The sequence below is a fragment of the Rattus norvegicus genome, chromosome 17 (genome assembly GCF_021556685.1).
Source record: "Rattus norvegicus strain SHRSP/BbbUtx chromosome 17, alternate assembly SHRSP_T2T, whole genome shotgun sequence".
NCBI lineage: Eukaryota > Metazoa > Chordata > Mammalia > Rodentia > Muridae > Rattus > Rattus norvegicus.
This window is the reverse complement of record NC_141550.1, coordinates 85,767,501-85,789,327: the sequence shown is the minus strand read 5'-3', so window position 1 is coordinate 85,789,327 and position 21,827 is coordinate 85,767,501. Positions and strand designations below refer to the sequence as shown.

General features: G+C 36.6%; 1 protein-coding gene across 1 annotated transcript in view; it reads right to left on the bottom strand.

The window, feature by feature from the left end:
• Positions 1-21,827, bottom strand: part of Malrd1 (MAM and LDL receptor class A domain containing 1) — a 724,504-nt gene that overhangs the window by 140,501 nt on the left and 562,176 nt on the right. The window contains 1 exon segment of the mRNA NM_001287618.3: positions 9,664-9,821. Coding sequence (NP_001274547.3) covers positions 9,664-9,821 — 158 coding nt within the window.

The window sequence follows — 21,827 nt, the reverse complement described above, 5'->3', positions numbered from 1 at the left end:
GGATCGATCTGCATTCTTCTACATGTTGACCTCCAGTTGAACCAGCACCATTTGTTGAAAATGCTATCTTTTTTTCCACTGGATGGTTTAAGCTCCTTTGTCAAAGATCAAGTGACCATAGGTGTGTGGGTTCATTTCTGGGTCTTCAATTCTGTTCCACCGATCTATCTGCCTGTCTCTGTACCAATACCATACAGTTTTTTTTTAATCACTATTGCTCTGTAATACAGCCTGAGGACAGGGATGTTGATTCCTCCAGACACTGTTTTATTGTTGAGTATAGTTTTCACTATCTTGGGTTTTTTGTTATTCCAGGTGAATTGCAAATTTCTTTCTAACTCTATGAAGAATTGAGTTAAAATTTTGATGGGGATTGCATTGAATCTGTAGATTGCTTTTGGCAAAATGGCCATTTTTTTTACTATATTACTCCTGCTAATCCATGAGCATGGGAGATCTTTCCATCTTCTGAGATTTTTTTTTTTTTGATTTCTTTCTTCCGAGATTTGAAGTTCTTGTCATACAGATCTTTCCCTTGCTTAGTTAGAGTCACACCAAGGTATTTTATGTTACTTGTGACTCCTGTGAAGGGTGTCATTTTTCTAATGTCTTTCTCAGCTTATTTATCCTTTGAGTAGAGGAAGGCTACTGACTTGTTTGAGTTAAATTTATACCCAGCCACTTTGCTGAAGTTGTTTATCAGGCTTAGTAGTTCTCTGGTGAAACTTTTCGGATCACTTAAGTATACTACTATATCAGCTGCAAGTAGTGATGTTTGATATCTTCCTTTCCAATGTGTCTCTTTGACATCCTTTTGTCATCTGATTGCTCTGACTAGGACTTCCAGTACTATACTGAATAAGTAGGGAGAGCAGTGTATAAGTATATAAGTGTATAAGTAGGAATAAGTGGGCAGCCTTGTCTAGTCCCTGATTTTAGTGGGATTGCTTCAAGTTTCTCTCCATTAAGTTTGATGTTGGCTACTGGTTTCCTGTATATTGTTTTGACTATGTTTGACTATGAGTCTTCAACTCCTGATCTTTCCAGGACTTTTAATACGAAGGGGTGTTGAATTTTGTCAAATGCTTTCTCAGCATCTAATGAAGTAATCATGTATTTTTTCCCTTTGAGTTTGTTTACATAGTGGATTACATTGATGGATTTATGTATATCGAACCATCCCTGCATCCCTGGCATGAAGCCTATTTGATCATGATGGCTGATTGTTTTGATGTGTTCTTGGATTAAGTTTGTGAGAATTCTATTGAGTATTTTTGTGTCAATATTTATAAAGGAGATTGGTCTGACATTCTCTTTCTTGGTTGGGTCTGTGTGGTTTAGGTTTAAGTGTAATTGTGGCTTCATAGAAGCAATTGGGTTGCGCTCCATCTCTTTCTATTCTGTGGAAAAGTTTGGACAGTATTGGTATTCATTCTTCTATGAAGGTCTGATAGAATTCTGCACTAAAGCTATTGTTACTTGGCTTTGTTTTTGCTTGGAAGACTTTTGCTTCCATTTCTTTAGAAGTTATGGGATGTTTTAGATGGTTTATCTGATCCTGATTTAATTTTAGTACCTGGTATTTGTCTAGAAAATTGTCCATTTTCTCCAGATTTTCCAGTTTTGTTGAATGTTTCAGTTTTGTTGTTATGTCTACCTTTCAATGTCTGATTCTGTTTATTTGGATTATCTGTGTGTGCCCTCTGGATAGTCTGACTAAGGGCTTGTCTATCTTGTTGATTTTCTCAAAGAACCAGTTCCTGGTTTTGTTGATTCTTTGTATAGTCCCTTTTGTTTCTACTTGGTTGATTTCAGCCCTGAGTTTAATTATTTCCTGCCTTCTTTCCTGTGTGTATTTACTTCTTTTTGGTCTAGAGCTTTTAGGTCTGCTATCAAGCTGCTAATGTATGCTCTTTCCAATTTCTTTTTGGAGGCACTCAGAGCTATGAGTTTTCCTCTTAGCACTGCTTTCATTGTGTCCTATTAGTTTGGGTATGTTGTGCCTTCATTTTCATTAAATTCTAAAAAAGGTCTTTAATTTCTTTATTTCTTCCTTGACCAATTTATCACTGATTAGAGCATTGTTCAACTTTCTTGTGTATGTGGGCTTTCTGTGGTGTTTGTTGTTATTAAAGATCAGCCTTAGTCCATGGTGATCTGATAGGATGCACGGAATTATTTCAATTTTCTTGTGTCTCTTGAGGCCTCTTTTGCGACCAATTATATGGTCAATTTTGGGAAGGTGGCATGTGGTGTTGAGAAGAGCTTATATTCTTTTGTTTTAGGATGAAATGTTCTATAAATACCTGTTAGATCCATTTGGTTCATAACTTCTGTTAGCTTCTCTATGTCTCTGTTTAGTTTCTGTTTTCATGATCTATCCATTGATTAGTGCAGGTTGTTGAAATCTCCCACTATTATTGTGTGATGTTCAATGTGTGCTTTGAACTTTAGTAAGGTTTCTTTTATGAATGTAGGTAGCCTCGCATTTGGTGCATAAATATTCAGGATTAGGAGTTCATCTTGGTGAACGTCTTGGTGAATTTTCCTTTGATGATTATGAAGTGTCCTTTCTTATCTTTTCTGATAACTTTTGGTTGAAAGTTGATTTTATTTGATATTAGAATGGCTACTTCAGCTTATTTCTTGGGATCATTTGCTTGGAAAACTGTTTTCCATCCTTCTCTTAGCTAGTGACTGTCTTTGTCATTGAAGTGTCTTTGTCACTAAAGTGCTGTATGCAGCAAAATGCTGGGTCCTCTTCACATATCCAGTCTATGTATGCCTTTTTTTTTAAATATCTTAAAAGATATTGAATAATAGTGATTGTTTTTTCCTGTAATGTTGGTTGTTTGAGGTGGAGTTATGTTTGTTTGGCTCTCTTCTTTTGAGTTTGTTGCAAGGAGATTACTTTCCTACTTTTTCTAGGGTGTAGTTTCCCTCCTTCTGTTGGAGTTTTCCATTTATTACCCTTTGTAGGGCTGGATTTGTGGAAAGACATTGTATAAATTTGGTTTTGTCATGGAATATCTTGGTTTCTCCATCTATGTTAATTGAGAGTTTTGCTGGATACAGTATCCTGGGCTGGTATTTGTGTTCTCTTAGGGTCTGTATGACATCTGCCCAGGATCTTCTGGCTTTCATAGTCTCTGGTGAGAAGTCTGATATAATTCTGATAGCTCTGCCTTTATGTTTCTTGACATTTCCCCCTTACTCCTTTTAATATTCTCTCTTTGTTTTGTATATTTGGTGTTTTGACTCTTAGGTGATGGGAGGAATTTCTTTTCTGGCCTAATCTATTTGGAGTTCTGTGGGTTTCTTATATCCTTATGCACATCTCTTTCTTTAGGTTAGGAAGTTTTCTTCTATAATTTTGTTGAAGATATTTATTGGCCCTTTATGATAGGAGTCTTTGCTCTCTTCTATTCCTATTATCCTTAGGTTTGATCTTTTCATTGCGTCCTAGATTTTCTTGATGTTTTGTGTGAGGAGCTTTTTGAATTTTACATTATCTTTGATGTGTCAATGTTTTCTATGGTATCTTCTTTCCTTGATATTCTCTCTTCTGTCTCTTGTATTCTGTTGGTGTTGTGTGCATCTTTGACTCCTGATCTCTTTCCTAGGTTTTCTATCTCCAGGGTTGTCTCCCTTTGTGATTTCTTTATTGTTTCTATTTCCATTTTTAAATCCTGGATGGCTTTTTTCAAATCCTTCACCTATTTAGTTTCGTTTTCCTGTAATTCTTTAAGTGAGTTTTGTGTTTCCTCCTTAAGTGCTTCTACTTAATTACCTATGTTGTTTTGTATTTCATTAAGAGAGTTATCTATGTCCTACTTAAAGTACTCTCTCATCCTCATGATATATGATTTTAAATCTAAATCTTGCTTTTCTGATGTGTTGCTGTACCCCATAGACTTATATTTGCTTTGGTGGGTGAAGTGGGCTCTGATGATGACAAGTAGTCTTAGTTTGTGTTGCTTTGCTTCTTGCTCTTGCCTCTCACCACCATGTTGTCTCTGGTGTTAGCTGGTCTTGCTATCTCTGATAGTAGCTTGACCTGTGTGTCAGACCTCCTGTAGACCTGTTTTCTTATATCCTGATCTGGGTACAGAGAGCTGTGGGATGGGTTTACCTCTGGGAGCATGCAGAAACTGGCATGGTCCTGTCCCAGACTGCTCCTGTGTTTGTGTGTCTTGAGGTGTCCAGGTGGTTCACTCAGAGAGGAAGGGTGGGTCTTACCTCTGCTCTAGGTGTGTCAGCAGTACTGATGACTGGCTTTCAGCTCTGAACACAGGCAGAAACTAGAAGGATTGTGCACCTGAGTGCTGCTAGATTCCTGTGCCTGTGCCCAGAGGGCACTAGGCGGGTTCCTCTTGGGCCAGGAATTTGAACAGAAGTAGTTGTGTTCTCTGAACTCTCAAGATTGTCTGTACTTCTGAGAGTCTAGCTCTCTCTGCCATGGGATTTCGGTATCATAAATATATTTTTACCTCAGCATATTTTTCTTTTAGCTGCTTTAAATTTGTTTTTTCGTCTTTATTTTTCCCACTTCTCTATCTACATATATTGAAACAATACCTACAAAGTGCGTTGGCTTTCCAAGTTTATGGGGTACAGCAAAGAGGGCCTGGGGAGGGGCAGATTTGTACAATCCCTTTGCAAATTAAAGTGTGACTGCACTAAATTCTAACATAGTGCCAGGTTACTATGTGACTATAATTTACGATATATTTCTTTTATTACCAAGAGGACTTTATGCACCATATTTTATTGGGTAAATATTCATATTATCATAGCCTTATATGTGGATGTGAGGAAAGTTGTGAATGATGGATTAGAAGCTCTTCTTGTCCGAAAATACCTGAGGATCCTCAGTTATCTGTGTTTTAAGACATAGATTAATTGGAATGAGTCTCATCTTTCTGTTATTTGCCATTTTATGGTTTATAAACCCAGAATGTATCACAGAGAGTAGAGCTCTGCTTGAAGTGTCAGACAAGAAAGCATTTAAAGGTCGTACTTTTCTCTAGGCATTGGTCAACATGAAAGTCATGGAGGGCAGGTCTCAATTTGACAAACATGATGCCATCTTGGCTCTTGTCCTTCAGCAGTTGATCATATGAAGTTACTGAACAAATGAACTGAATGTATTGTTTCATAGGAAACTAGGCCGAAAAAAAAACATTCATCATTCCTTTTGCCACTCTTTATATATGATTCATTTTATATCTGACTAATTTATTATTATATTTTGTAAAATTTATGAAAAACCACATTTGTACCATAAAGTATGTCATATGTAGAACATGCAAAGCTTTTGAAAAAGAACTATTTGCAGAATATTAAAGTGATTTTTGAAAGAGGAATATGGAAACACTAAATAGGCCATTAAGAGAACTCTCTCAATATGAGACGCAGGAAGACATAGAGTGAAAAGCAGACAGCAGAGTCATTACATGTGGGGAAACTCATTTTATCACCCTATGGCTTTACGATAATGAACAGATTCTGGAGGCTTCTTCTCCATTACAATATACTTAACATTATTATATAAGGAACAGATTAATTAATTCATATAAAAATTTCAATAGTTTTGGCATGTCATAGTCAACTGCTATTATTATATTTGATACGGTCCTTTGGTCCTTTTTTGTTTAGTGCCACACCTATTTTCTTTCTTATGCCATAATCATAATTTATGCATAAAAATCTATTTTCAATAAAAATTTATATAAAAATAATTAGTAAAAACTAAAAACAAACAGAAAACAACAAATGTAAGAAGTAGACCACAACAGTATCTTTTTGATGAAATACTGTAATTTGGCAGCATGGATGAAAATGAATAGTTTGGTAAGCAAAACTAAGTCAAGCACTAAAAGACAAATACCACATGGTCTTATAGGTGTGTGGAAACTAATGAAGTTGATCTCATAGAAGCAAAGAATAGTAGTTAACAGATTGGGCAGATTAAAGAAAGATGGAGGGAAGGAAATTGATCAATAGGCACAAAAATAGATAGGAAGAAAAATTCTAGTGTTACATCATATACTAAGGTGAAAATAGTTAATAGAAATTCAGTATGTATTTCAAAGAAGCCAGAAGTAAGAATCTGTCTCTGAAATAAGAGATTAAAAAATTAAAATACTGCATAGGTTAATAACTCTGAATGGATCATTACACATTATAAACATGTATGCGACTATGTCACTGCCCATTGTAAACATTTATTATAGGCCAATAAAACATGCAAAATACTACATAGCGATTTCAACAGATTCATTAAGTGAGTACCAATTCAGAGGTTTCTCAGGAAAGTAAACTTCATCATCAGAGGAAGAAGGAATGAATGTTCAGTGAGCGACTAAAACCCCAAGTTTCAGGACTAAGAGTGAACATGACTAAAACTTCTGTAATTTTAACAAAAGCAATTTCTAGAGCTTCTTGAAAATTTTTACTTGTAAGTGAATATGAGATTCATAGACTTTGATAGAATTATTTAAATCTATGAGCCCAACTTTAAAATAAAAGTTCTCTCAGAATGGCCAGGTAATTATTCTGAAATATGTCCGTTACACCTCTAAGGCACCTTCCAGATTTACCAAGTTATCTGTTGTCAAAGAAGGAGATTTTAAGAAAGAGCTAAAATATTCTTCCTGAGCAATAATAAATAGCTATACACTACAGAAAATGTTATCAAAACTAAGATTTATTTTATTTTTTTATTAAATTTATATGGTGTATTTTGATCATATTCCCCCTTCCAACTTCCCTCAGATCCTCCTTCCTCCCTAAATAGCCATCTGCATGTTCTCTCTCTCTCCCTCTCTCTGAAACAAACAAAACAGAAAGAAAAATCAAAACCAACCAAAAAAACCCATAAGCCAAAAAACATACCAAAGCAAATGAAAACAAAATGAAGTTTCCGTATATTATACTAAATGCAACAAAGAACACGCATCTTGAAAGGTACTTCTTCTTAATGGCCTCCATCTCATTAGGATGAACTTAGAAATCAGGATTAGTCACTATTATAAACTCCAAATTTTACTGTGTCCAAATTTTACCTCTTTTCACTGTGATTGTATTTAAAAATCTAAACAAGTCCAAGAATGAATACTAAAGCTTAATATTCTCAGAAGAAACAAATTTGGTTCCTTTAGGGCTCTTTGGCAATATGGATTAAAAGAAGGCCATATTTATTTTAATGTGAGATTTGAATTTTATGTCTGAATATGTACCTGAAAGATAGAAAGAAACTAACACGACTAATTCTTTTATACTAAATATACAATAATGAGTTAATGCCTGCTGGTATTTTCTGTAATGTCTTGTCTGTGTATCAAAGCATGTTGATAACCGTATAACCATTCTAACAATCTGATTTTTTTCCCTTTACTATTAAAAGCTACTGGAGGACTCCTAGCCATCAAGAGTATTTGTTTTTCTCATGCTTCCTACTCAAAGGCTGGGATAAGTTGCAGTAATTTAGTGTAAACTCCATAATTTAGCATGGAGGATCATATCTAATTTTACCCGATTTTATCAACTATATAAATTTATATTGATTGCTTTAGTCTTATCTGATGAATCATATTAACATGGTGATACAATTTAGACATGCTTTGAAAATAATCTCAATATGCTGGTGAAGAAATGTTTTATTTGCTGTTAGTACTCATTGCTTTCCAGTGTACCTTGATAGTCCACATTAAATCAATCATACAGTATCTGCCATGACTTCTATATCATCTAACTAGTTCCCTTGAAACAGACTGAATACTAATGGCTTTCCCCAATTCTTACGTTGAATTCTACACCTAAGAAATGCTATTAGGAGAGTTTGGAAGATCAAGATCACCTGATGAAAACTGATACTGCTGGGTTTTGTGCTGACCATAACCCTTCCAGTGGCTTGTTGTGTTGAGAGGTTCCTGGCTCACATAAAGAAGGATCCAGGATTAGACAAAAAGGTCTCCCTAATTCTTTCTGTGTAGCACACATGTGTAATTTTCTCTCAAATCTCTCTCCTCATGTGTGACACATGCTCTCAAATATATCGAATTTCTTCAATCCTGTCCCATGCCTTCTAAACTAGAAAAAAAATCTAATAGAAAAACCATAAATACCCAAGAAAATTCACTGTGTTAATCAGTCCCACACAGACAGTTCAGAGAAAAAAGGATGTCCTTATCATCTCAACCATCATCATCAGTATAGAGAAGGATTCTCTATACTGCTAACCTGTAATTTGAAAAACAATGAATCACTTCACAACAAGACATCTTAAATAAAGACTCAACCCAACGTTTGTAATTTAAAGGCTTTTCACAGATTCATAGCTAAATACTAGATAGGAGCTATACAGTTGAGAACCCCAGGCAAATAACTAACGATATTCAAAAAAAAAAAGCATGCTTGGGTATTTGCTCTGAATGAAGGGAGAGGCTGAATCATGTTAGTAAGTAAAGTATGTTTGCTCTCATGAGCAAGAGATTCACCACAGAATAGGAAGACCAAAGGAGGATGATCAGGAAGTTACCTTCCTGCAATCTATATTGTAGGTAAAACCTATGAAAAATATTAAGGTGTTACGCTAACACGTGTGTCCCTCAGCAGTTAGAATGGACTTTCTTTGTTTCTACTGGTTTCCATTTGAAAACAGATACTCTCATAGAGTCAGGATGAATATGTCACTTTCTTTGTATGCTTGTGTTTTGACTTGGTAAGAGATTCTGTCAGTTATTATAATTGGTATTGCTTTTTCTTTTTTTCTGGTTTTTATCTTGTATCTTCCAGACTTTTTGGATAGAGTAGAAGGTTGGTAAGTTATAGATGGTCGCTTTTGATGTAAAGTTTTATGCTAATTGTGTAATCTGGGAGAAGACAATTTGCTGAGCATTTTGGGGTCTCAATTTATTTTAAAGCTAGAAGGTATGCATCTCTCCCCCATTAGGGCAACACTTGAACTAAAATGAATAGTATATACAGTGTGTATAAAATATCTCCTGACAGACAGAAAATACCAACACCTGTCTCCATTTCCTAGGAACAATGTTGGAGTTAAGGCAATAAAACCAGTCACGTTCATCTAAACAATTAACTGCTAGGTCATAACACTGGGCTTAGGCTCTAATTCATACTTTTAAATTGAAAGTAGATCATAAAATTGGCTCTTTGTGGTCAAAAATGTGTTAAACTTTGATAAAACGATAAGTATAAATACTGTCATTTCTTTCTCAAAGACTGGTGTTTTATACTTGGGGCAAATCTTAATTTGGAACATCAAGGCTGCTTTATCTATATTTTATATGAGATAGATATTTCTGTATTGTTTCCTCTAGTGTCACCTTTCCTCCTGTGTCCTTAGGCAAGCCCTTATTTGCTAAGTACATGTAAAATCTACTCTGACATTTTTTTTTTATTTTATCTACGGATAATCTTCTACATAGCCAATGCTATAATTGAGTTCAGGTGGCAGACATCAATGAGCTTTATCTTGACTCAGATGGAGATGAATGACAGTAGTGCATTGCCAAAGACCCATAGCCCCAGGCAGAGATGGGAAGTTAATGAAGGCACTTTGGCAGCCTGATTACAGTGGGGGTGATTAAATTCACGTGTTGAATATTTCCAAGGACACAAATCTATCTTCTTCCGTACCTTTAATATCCCCATAATCTGGGGATCCACCATGTAGAACCAGAAGCGAACAGTACACATTCCAAGGCTTGCTGGGAAGAAGCGAGAGGTAATGACTCTTGCAGTAGATCCTTCTCTGGAGAGAGAAGAGTTGACAAACAAGAAATGCCGACCGCTACCTAGAAAAGATTGGGGAATAGTTTCAGGTTTTAGGGAAATAATATATTTAATACAGAATTATTGAAGCAAGCGCAAAAATCATTATCATCTTAAACACTCTCCTTTCCTCTCCCCAATTAAATAGAATTTATTTCTTACAAGTCATCTCGAAACAGCAGTTAATTCTTCTGAGCAGAATGGTGGAGCTCCAGTCACATGATATGCAGAATTCCTTTTATACAGGACTCAACCCTGCGTGGGTTCTGAAGTTGTACTAGTGTCCTTCAGTCTCACTTTCAGGCCATAGCATTTGCATTTCATGAAGAGTGGACAGAGGTCCAGAGTGGACGTTGGGATCTGATTGATATGGGACCTTATTTCAGTTATCCCTTCTTCTACACTAGCCAGAGTATTAAAATGTGGCAACATTTGCTGCAGAGTGGTGATTCTAAGAATTATTCCATAATTTATTCGTGTGTGTGTGTGTGTGTGTGTGTGTGTGTGTGTGTGTGTGTGTGTGCAGCAGGGAGGTGATTGCCTATGTAGTCATATGTGGAAGATAAAGGTTTATACTATATGCCGTCTTCCATTACTTTATACCCTACATTTCAACAAGAGTTCTCTTGATAAACATGAACTTTGTTCCTTGTTCATCTGTCTGCCCAGCAAACTTCAGGGATCTTTATGTCTTCATGTTCCCTGGGTTACAGATGTATGCTACTGAGCATGATGTTTAAGTGGGTGCTGGGGATCTGGACTCACTTCTTTACATTTCCTATGATGACTTCACTCACTGACTCCACAGCCATATTAGATGTTTTTCCACTGAGCTATAAATAATGTCTGTGCAGCAGCATTTGTTGTCAAAGGTCTCCTGTATCCAATAGAATTTTATTTGTTTTCTATTCAGCATAGTTGTCAAAAGTTATCTACTCTTCTGTGTGTGTGTGTGTGTGTGTGTGTGTGTGTGTGTGTGTGTGTTGGTGTGGGATCGCAGATAAGTTACTTGTATAGTCTCAAACAAATCTAATAAATTGTTTTCTATTTAATATAGTTTTCTTTATGGCTTAAAACAATTCAAAGATCACCAGCAACAGTGTCCCTTTCACTTCTGGTAGAATGACTTCCAGCTTTCTTTAGTTGTTTCAAGTAACTTGGTGAGAATGTTTTCTATTTTCTTTATTCTTTCAAATACTATGTTTTAGTTTTATTTTCTTTTTATTAAACTAATTTAATGCATTTACATTTCAAATGATATCCCCCTCCCTCAAATTCCCCATCCCATGCTCCTCCCTTTCGCCTGCATTAGGGTGCCCTTCCACCCACTCACCCACTCCCGCCTCACCACTCTAGTGTCTGCCTATGCTGGGGCATCAAGCCTCTACAGGACCAAGGGCCTCCCCTCCCATTGATGCCTGCAAAGGCCATCGTCTGCTATCTATGTAGCTGGAGCCATGGATCCCGCCATGTATACTCTTTGGTTGGTGCTTTAGTCCCTGGGAACGCTAGGTGGTCCAGTTAGTTGATGTTCTTCTTCCTATGGGGTTGCCATCCCCTCCAGTTCCTCAGTCCTTCCCTTTTTTCTTCCACTCGAGTCCCCCGGCTCAGCTCAATGGTTTACTGTGAGTAGTTTTATTTAATTTATTTATTGCATACATTTCACTAATATCTACTCATATTTAATACTTAATTTTCTTCTTTTGATTTTAAACAGTTTTTAATTTATCTTAATTTGTCTTGTTACTCTCTTTTATTCAAATGCTCAAATTTTCTTTCTTTTTTTTTTCATCTTTATTAACTTGGGTGTTTCTTATTTACATTTCAATTGTTATTCCCTCAAATTTTCTTATAATCAATGTATTTAAATAAATACACATATTTTGAGTCTCCATTCTTTCCTGAATTAAAATATGTCAAGATGTTGGCTTAACTGCCTTGACTCATGAGCTGTTCAGAAGCCATGTTGAATCTGTATGTAATTAGAAGTTGTGTAATCAGAGTCCTGTTACATTATAGAGAAATTGTGGAAAAACTGGGAAAGTCTATCAATTTTAATCACTGACAGAAATGGGGTTCTTCTCACATTAGGCAAACACAAAGAAAGCAGAGAATACTTTTGACTTGATGTGAAATATCCATTCTCCCAAAAGGAGATTGTAGAAAGCATATTGTGTATGGTCTCCATTTCTTTAGATCATTACGTTTCATGGCCAATGACATGTTTTTCTCATGTTATTTTGTGTATGTTTGTATGCGTGTCACATGAGACTATAGGCATTCTGATAATTCTCCAATGAAGTCCTCAGTGGATGACTTCAGGGCCAGATGGTTGATTGTGCTGTTCAGGTCAGCCATGTCTTTCCTGCTGGATCATTTCATTGCCAAGCAAATTTGGTTCTCCAGCTGTAATAATAGAGTCATTCATTTCTTCTTAAAGTTCTATCAGGATTTACTTGAAAAACTATGATTTTCTGGTATTAAATTCGTATATGTTGGAGATTTTTTTTGTTTTCTTAGAGGAATGGCCTATTTATTATCATCTATGGTTTTCTTTATCCTTAATAATATTCCTTGCCTCAGAGTCTTTTTATTAACTCTCAAGTTCTTTTGAAGAGTGTCCTTCCCTTATTTTTGATTTTTCTATCTTTGTATTAAATATAGATTCTGAAAGATAGTATCCTGTTCTTTATCCACACTGACAATGAATGTATTTTAATTGCCGAATTTATACTATTAATATTTATTGATGGAGCTGAACTACTGACAGAACATTTTACCATTTCTATATTCAACAATTTGTGTGTCTTTTTAAACTTTTTATCCACTTTCTCTATTCTGAAGCTAATTAGTAATTTTATGTGATTAAAATTTTCATCTTCTCTGTGTACTAGTTGCATACCTTATAAAAACGTATTTCCTAGTGGATGACCTTGAACTTAAAAATTACATTACAACTAGCTCAAGTACTTCTTCAAATATGTGCATAACACTTCATGGGTCACAGAAGTGAGTATTTTCCAACAGCACTTTTCTGTTTAATTCAACCCAACTTTTTTCACATTCTTGAATATTTCTCTTCCCTTGTGTCAGTAAAGATTTAGAACTAGCATTTACAGTTGTTTCCATGACCTTATTTCTCTTCCCTTGTGAAAGCTGAGAGAACTCTTAAGCTTCTATGTGGAAACCTGATGAGGATTTCAGAGAAGATGTTTCCCTACTGTCCTCTCAGAATTTCATCTCCTGTAGGTTTCTATATTGAATCTGGAAAATCATGGCTTAGATGTCCTGCCCACAGACATTCATTCCCAAGGTTTTCCTCTTCTAGCTTTTATGACCCTGTGCCCACCTGTGTGTCTTTCACAGAAGCAGTGGCAGTTCCTGTCTGTGATCTCAGCTGTCTAGTAAGTCAATAAATACTAATGCTTTTCAGTGACATAACTTGTTTACTGGAAAAAGGATGAAGATGGTTCTTCAAATCTCCTGACATGCTGGGTAAGAGATAGCAGTAACATATCTATACTGAAATATTCCTAACTGAAAACTTCCTCTTTCACTTAGCAGACTTTATGAAGTCTTACTTGAAAAAAATCCATTAAGAAAATTATTTAGCAAGGTTGGGTTGAATATACCTCTTATTTAGGCCTTGGGAGATTGAAACAGAAGGTTTATAACAATTTTGAGAATGCATTGTCTTTTTTTTCTCTTTTTTCTTGAATATTTTATTTATTTACATTTCAAGTGTTATCCCCTTTTCCAGTTTCCCCTCCACAAAACCCCTATCCCCTCTTCCTCACCCTGCTTCTATGAGGGTGTTCCCCCATCCACCCACCTACTCCAGCCTCACCTCCCTAACATTCTCCTACACTGGGGCATCGAGACTTCACAGGATCAAAAGCTTCCCCTCCTAGAATTTTGTCTTCACACTTATTTCCCTTGGCAGTGGAATATTTTATGACAAGATAACAAGTTCAGTTAGTACCACTGTTAGATCAAATACACAAGTTGAGAGTTGGTATGCGAATTGGAGTGAGAAGACCCTACGGCGGGTGTAGATTAAAACTGCTTTTGAAGAAAGTGAAACTGCTCTGTCTTAAAAACCCAAACCCATTAAATCTAGTGGGTCACAAGACAAAATAGAAAGATGCAAAACAAAAAATAGACTTGTAGGGGAAGGTTGGTTGATGGAATTCAGAAAGAAATAGGAGAGGCTAGGACAAGGGTGAGGCTAACCAGAATGCATTATATGCACGTGTGAAATTATCAGGGAAAAAGTTTAGCAGAAACAAAGCATGACCATGATCAACAAATAAGAAATAAAATTATAAAATTAACACCCAAAACAAAGAAAAGCAAAACAAAAAAGGAAGAAAAACTAGCAACAGGATATGACCCAAGAATTATTATCATGAAGTCTTCTCAGGACAAATAAATAGGGATTGAAAAAACATGGAAGTTGACTTCCTTCCCAAAGTCTCCAAAGGGGTTGGTAAGTGCCACTCAATTAGGAAAAATAAGCAGAGTAATTTAAGTCACAAGAAAATACTTTTAGAGTTTACATTTTGTTTGAAGATATTTTCTTTCATCATTTGGAAGCAGAAGTTTTATGAGGCTCACACAGCTAACATATATTTGGACTTTCCTGCCCTAGTTTCTATAAAGAGATAGTGGCTTGTTCTTTGGAAATATACTTTAATTCCATGCTATCTTAAGCCAAATAGGAACATGTACCCTGTCTTACATCTTGACTTTTATATACATGGGGATTTTCAGTGCATGTTAATCATATGAAATCTACTGGTCTTAACCTGGATGTGAAGAAATAATTAGTTAATATAGTTGGATACTACAATCCTACATTTTATCATTAAGCTCCTAAATATTATAACATGCAAAACTCAAATAAGTATATTTCAATATCAAGTTTTTTCTATGCTAGCTTCTAACTTGACATTGAAAGTCAAATATTTCAAGCCATAGGGAAAGCGGCAATTGCGTTCAGTGATGCAAATGTAATCAAGTTTATAGATAGGAATTGAATTCTGATTGAAAACATTGCATTTCAGTGTATTTATTCTGCTCCCTAAATATAGAAGAATCTAGGTGTGAAGCTATTCCGGGGGGGGGCATGGACAATTTACTGGCAGCTGTGTTTCCAAAGAGGATGCCCCCTTTCAGCCGCTACCAACTGCAAATACTGCTTGGAAACTACTAATCCCCTCTTGCCTTCATCCCAAAATTCTGTCTGGCTTCTTCTAGTCATCTTCTGCAGGTAACCACAGCTGCTGTGAGCAGTTGTGCACAGCAACCATCTTACGTGCAGAAGTCAGCATTTCATCATTCTCCCACACAATCCTCAGTTCTTACAGTCTTCCGGAACCATTCCTCAAAATGTTCTAAATTATGAGCAAAGGGAGGTTGATACAGATAATTCACCCACAGCAGAACCCTGAGTCACACAAGCGCCACACTTGACCACTTGTGAGTCTTTGCTTCTCTGACCAAAGTTGAGAGAACAAATCTAGGAGTGTATAAATTTTTAGAATGCAGTTCGGTAGCATGATCACTTAGCAACACCATGACAGACATGGGCCTTTGACTAGATTAATAGTACCAGGCATGGAATCTCCTCTCCAGAGCAGGCCTCATATCTGATCAGAAAGTAGTTGGTTATTTCCATAACCTTATTGTGCCGTTATTGCACCAGTGGGCACCTTCTTCCAAACAGGTCAGTACTGTAGCCTGCAGGGAGCATGGGTAAGATCATTCATGTCTCTTATCACTCGTCAATCTAAATGAGCCTCTTCTGGCACTATTTAACTGATCCTCAGAGAGAGAGTTCCTGGTCACTTTGAGGTTGACTTCCTTATGCCTATAAACCTATAAAGCACCAAAGAGATCAGTGCCTTCACCAATAGAGTCATCCAACACACACACACACACACACACACACACACACACACACACACACACAAACACACAAAAGAGGTGATAGACGAACACCAGGACCTGCCAAGAGAGGGAGGTGAGGATATTCACAGTTGATGTCTTAGGAGAGTATTGGTAGATTAGGAAGGCAAGAGGGAAAGGGGAGGGGTTTTACCGCAACTTAGGACAAACACTGTTTTGTGATATACAACAACAAAACGTGCAACCAATTCCAATTATGAATCAGGATTCTCTGGGCTGAGATTTCAAAGTCTGCTCTCAATAGTTAGCTCCAATTTACGTGCTCAGGGTGGATTTTTTTCAAAATCCTACAGGAGAACACAGATATCAGAAAGTTGATTAAGGGCTGAAGTTCTGATACATATCTCTGTGTAGGTGAACCCCGTTTAAAATGAGACAGCAGATCAGCCTACAGATTCTGAAGTTGCCACTGTAAATGTGTTCTTTGACAAACTGTTAGTTTAAGTCTTGGCCACAGACAGATTTGCCCAGGACAACTTGTTACATTGTCACTTTGTTCTCAAAAATAGAAGGGAGAAAGTTGCTCAGACTCTCGAAGTTATTAACATGAGTTTTCCATAAAAGGTACCACATCACAAAGCGATTACAGCTTACACTGAATATGCTGTCATGAATAAAGCCATCTTTTATCTAGCAAGCTCAGGCTACCCTCATTGTCAGGTATTTGCCAGCATTCGGTTGCTGACTGAAAACCACACATTAATATCTAGCAAAATCCTTGGTGGAAGGTCGGTACAGATAGATTAAACAGTTAAAAATTTGCTACAGGAAAAAAAAAGTGCTAATGTCTCAACTGCCAGGTCATATTTAGATTTTAATGGGAAATCATTAAACCAGTTCATTTCCATTACTTACATGAAGCTGTGTGGAATGATCAATAGTATCCCGGGGTACCAAGTTTCAAAAGCAAAATTCTTTGATTATTTGATTTGGAGCTGTCCAGCAGCTCTGTCATCTTAAAAACCTTACTACTCATAAATCAGATCTCAAGATTCTCAGCTGATCTTATACAATCTGTCATAGTTCAATTAAGTTTGACCAGGGCGCAATATTCTGAATGTTGCATTTCAGTAAGTATTTATAAATTTTGCTACTCATTCTTCCTAAATATTTTCAGTTTTGGAATTCACTTCTGCTTTATAATTTCACCTCTGAGATTATGCGTTTAAAGATTCTTAAGTTTGACAACTAATTAGCTACCATCAAGAACAGGGACAGCTTTCTCAGTAATACTTGCCTCTGATTTTAACAACTGTTTAAGTAATTGAATAGTTTTGAAAATTGGGGACCACTTAATGTCATATTTAAGTAGTATGCATTCAACACTGAGTCGTGCTTTGTTCAAGTGACAATGATAATTTTCTATTGCAGAGGGAGCAATATATTATGTAAATACACACATATATTTTACATATGAATATATATTATATTCTTCACATTTCATGACCATTCTTGTATGAGCAAAAGAAAAAAGGCCTAAATTGTCCTTTAGATATGAGAAAGCACTATCTTATATTTAAAACTATTTCATTGAATTATTGTGTTAAATTATAATAATTTGACATTTCTTTTGTAAAAGGACAGTTAATACTCATAACGGAATCTCTATTTTCATGAGTCTTCTGCCATTTAGGAAAATTATGCTCATTTATTCCCTAGTAAAATCATAAGAGACAATTTCCCACATTAAATGATTTGAATTCACTCTTTGGTTAAAATTGGGAGCAATTATTCTCTTTTTATTCTTCATATAATATAAAGTTGCCTAATAATTTTTTTCCATTTCTTTTTTTTTGTTTTTTCATCTTTATTAAATTGGGTATTTCTTATTTACATTTCTAATGTTATTCCCTTTCCCAGTTTCCATGCCAACATTCCCCTGACCCCTCTCACTCCCATTTTATATGGGTGTTCCCCTCCCCATCCTCCCCCCATTACCGTCCTCCCCCCAAGAATCCCGTTCACTGGGGGTCCAGCCTTGGCAGGACCAAGGGCTTCCCCTTCCACTGGTGCCCTTATTAGGCTATTCATTGCTACCTATGAGGTTGGAGCCCAGGGTCAGTCTATGTATAGTCTTTGGGTAGTGGCTTAGTCCCTGGAAACTCTGGTTGGTTGGCATTGTTGTTCACATGGGGTCTCAAGCCCCTTCAAGCTCTTCCAGACCTTTCTCTGATTCCTTCAACGGTGGTCCCAATCTCAGTTCAGTGAATTGCTGCTGGCATTAGCCTATGTATTTGCTGTATTCTGGCTGTGTCTCTCAGGAGAGATCTACATCCGGTTCCTGTCAGCCTGCACTTCTTTGCTTCATCCATCTTATCTAATTGGGTGGCTGTATATATATGGGCCACAGGTGGGGCAGGCTCTGAATGGGCGTTCCTTCAGTCTCTGTTCTAAACTTTGCCTTCCTATCCTCTCCCAAGGGTATTTTTGTTCCCCTTTTAAAGAAGGAGTGAAACATTTGCATTTTGGTCATCCTTCTTGACTTTCATGTGTTCTGTGCATCTAGGGTAATTCGAGCATTTGGGCTAATAGCCACTTATCAATGAGTGCATACCATGTGTGTTTTTCTAAAATAGTATATAAGATACCTCTCCTTCAAAACCGAGAATTCTCCCTGCTTCAGAGTACAATGTCTGGCTCTACACTCTGGCTTATTTCTGCTTGAGCCTTACTTTAAAGTAGAGCAGTGCATAGTGACTATTGTTAGAATGCCCTCGATCACTTTTTGTACATCTATTCTCCTTCTGATTTTCTGAGCTGGCAGCAACTTGATTCTGAAATATTTCAAGGGCACGTTTGAAACACATTTGTAGCCCAATAGTTTCATCAAAATTGCCAAAACAGAAGCCTTAAACAAAGCATCTTGGAAGTGAAATTTGGTACAGATAGAAAAGAGAGGCTGTTGTTATCTTATTTCCAGTTGTTCTGGATATTACCATGACTACATCTTGGAATCTCCTTATTTCAAATTTTTCTAAAGTGTAGCTTTATTCCTAATTTTTTCTGAGCATGATTATTGAGATAGCATACTCATTTCAACAGAATGTTTCTTTTTAATGCTACTAACCAGAACTATATTTGGTCCTATAAAATTTCCATTTTGGCATGTTTTAATCACTTATGGAAACAAGGTTTTTCATAGTGGCATGCTAATCAAAGGTAGACTCATCTCATTTCTAAAGTTACTGATTTATTAAGGATAGTCCAGTAACATGATGATGATAAACAGATGGTGTTGGCTGGCACTTGCAACAACTTTAAGCAGAAGCAGGATTCTGAGCTCCTAGTCCTCATGTGGAAGGACTGAAAGACCCATTTATGTGCCATCTATTTGTCAACATGTCTTATGAAGGATGGATTAGCCTAATAGCTTTTCTGTAACTTGATCTTATTTCCCAAGTTGAGAATACAAAGAAAGCTGGGCTGTAGTCACATAAGAAGGAAGCAATAGTAAAATAAGTGGAAATCCATTTCTTTTTTTTAAAATAATAACTAGGAGCTTGTAAAATTAGATTTTTACATTCATTTAGATTTCAGATAGATTGTCCCTGAAAGAGTATGGAGAACAAGTAGGAATTGCAACACTATTCTCTTTTAATCTGAACAGGAGCCTGGTTATTGTTCTGACTATGGAGTCAGCAGACACTTTGAGGAGGATTGACCATGTCTACATTGGCGCTGAAGTGACAGATCTGATTTCAGTTATGACTGTACCATTCACTGGGTGTTTGATAATGAATAGCTCCATTTAAATTCTCTAAGACTCAGAAGCAATTAGAGATAATTACCATAGGTAGTTTTCTCTCATGAGATTGTTGGGAAAAAATTAAATGATATACTAAAGGCAAAGTGCCTAGAACACAGTCGCAAATTAGTGCTATTCTCCTGGGAAATTTAGAGAAGAGATACAAACTGATTCTAGAATTGGGAATGAGTTCATAAACCATGCATTACTGATTGGATAGCTACTACGAGCATGTGGTATGTCTCCCACTTTTACTAGAGATATTGCTAAGAACTAACAAGCAATGTGTGAGGCACAAAGCAATGAATCCTACGATTAAGGTAGCACTAGATTAGAGCACTGGGCCACACAACCTAGATTTAAACCCAAGTCTTTATAACATTGTCACATTTGGACAGTCTCCATCTCTACCATGTTGAATAGCAATTGCCCCTGGGTGAGTGCTAACACTAAGACTATAGAGAGATTATGAAGGATAGTGTGAGTATGGAACTACATAGTGATATAGACTGGAGAGGCTAGGTAGTTCAATGGGTAGAGGATGGTACATAAAAGCAGGCTCTTAACTCCTCACAGGAGCTAGAATGTAAAGTCCTTTATCTTACAGACTTACTCATAGAAAACCCTCTAGCAAATCCCAATCACTATAGCATGGCAGAGGGCACTTCACTAAATGTCGAAAAAGTTATATGACGATATATTGGGATGTAGCTAGATGTGCAGACTGCTTCTTCAAATGGAGGTCTCAGTGCCAGAGTCCAGCAGAACTTCCTGTGTTGTGATTGGCTGGGTTAGTAACCCTTTCTATGCATTCATTGACCCCTCTTTTAAACCCTTAAGATTCCCATGAGGATTAAAGCAAGATAACATGATTTAACCAGAGTGCGGAGTAATACTCTGAATAGCAGCTGCAGAGGTATATCAGTTTTGGGCATGTTCTTTCTAAAGTCACCATAGTGTGTGTGTGTGTGTGTGTGTGTGTGTGTGTGTGTGTGTGTGTGTGTGCGCGCGCGCGCGCATCTGTCTGTCAATCTGTGTATTCTTGTTTATTCATGTAGGGATCCCTGTGCACAGCATGCACATGCCTATTAGAGGACAAGAATAGAGAAGATTTCATCTATTCTCCTATGTGAGGTCTGGGCTAAACTCAGATTGTCACGCTTGGCAGAAAGAACCTTTGTGTGTTAAGCCATCTTGCTAACCCAGAAATCCTTGTTTTAGTTTAAATCAGGATAAAGCCACGTAGTATGTAATAAATAGACTTTCCTTTCTTGCATATTTTATTGCAATATCTTTAGTCTTTCTTCCTAATTTCTAAATGTTTCAATGATATAAAAGGAAGGAAGAAAATCAGAGGGCAGGAAAATAAGGAAATACATGTAGGAGAAAATGAGGGAAAACACTGTATTTTTTTAATGTAAATAATCCATATGTATTAGCATAGATGATGTATATAAATCCAGTCATATATCCCTCAATGTTGGTGATGAGAGAAAATGAATTCTGCTAACTGCAAAGGCAGTCTTCCTAGAACAGCTTAAAGACATGAATAGCTCTAAAAATTACAGGGAAATAACTAATCTCAAAATATTTAAGATACATTCACATGGAGCTAAAATGTGAATTCCCATGATCTCTGACAAGTTCTCTAAAAATTTATGTAATTTAATAAGGGAAACCATTCAAAGGAGATCAAGACTGTGACTCGTGATTGGCTGGTCAAGCCAATCACAAGGTGAGAGATTCATGTAGGATGATTTGCATTACAGTTCCGCCCAATTACATAGGAAGGTAGAGTGCTGCCATTGTAAGAGGGTTCAGAATATTACCACTATTGAGACAACTTAAATTTCAATAAGGAAAATTCATTCTGTCAACAAGGGTTATTCCATTTTCACACTCTAAAATTGCAAGGCACTTATCTATGAGCACAGAAGAATGCATTAGGCATCATTACCTAATTATGCCATAGGCACGTGGTCAGGTTCCTTAAACAGAAGAGTAGCATACCCTATGTCACTGGCCTATCTAGTCTTAGGGTCTTGGCCACCAAGGCTACTTTGAATCAGGGTCCCATCTCATGGAAGGGGTCTTAAGTCAAATTGGATATTTATTGGTTATTCCCACAAGATTTGTGCAACTTTTATTGTATCAGTATATCTTGTAGTCAGATTACAATGTAGATCAAAGCATTCATAGCTACATTGGTGTTTATCTTTCTCCTTGGTAGTGTGCATAGTAACTTCCAGTACCGTAAATACTAGTACACAGGAGTGATGGCTGTAGGTAAGGACTATTTCAACTTTTCTGTGTT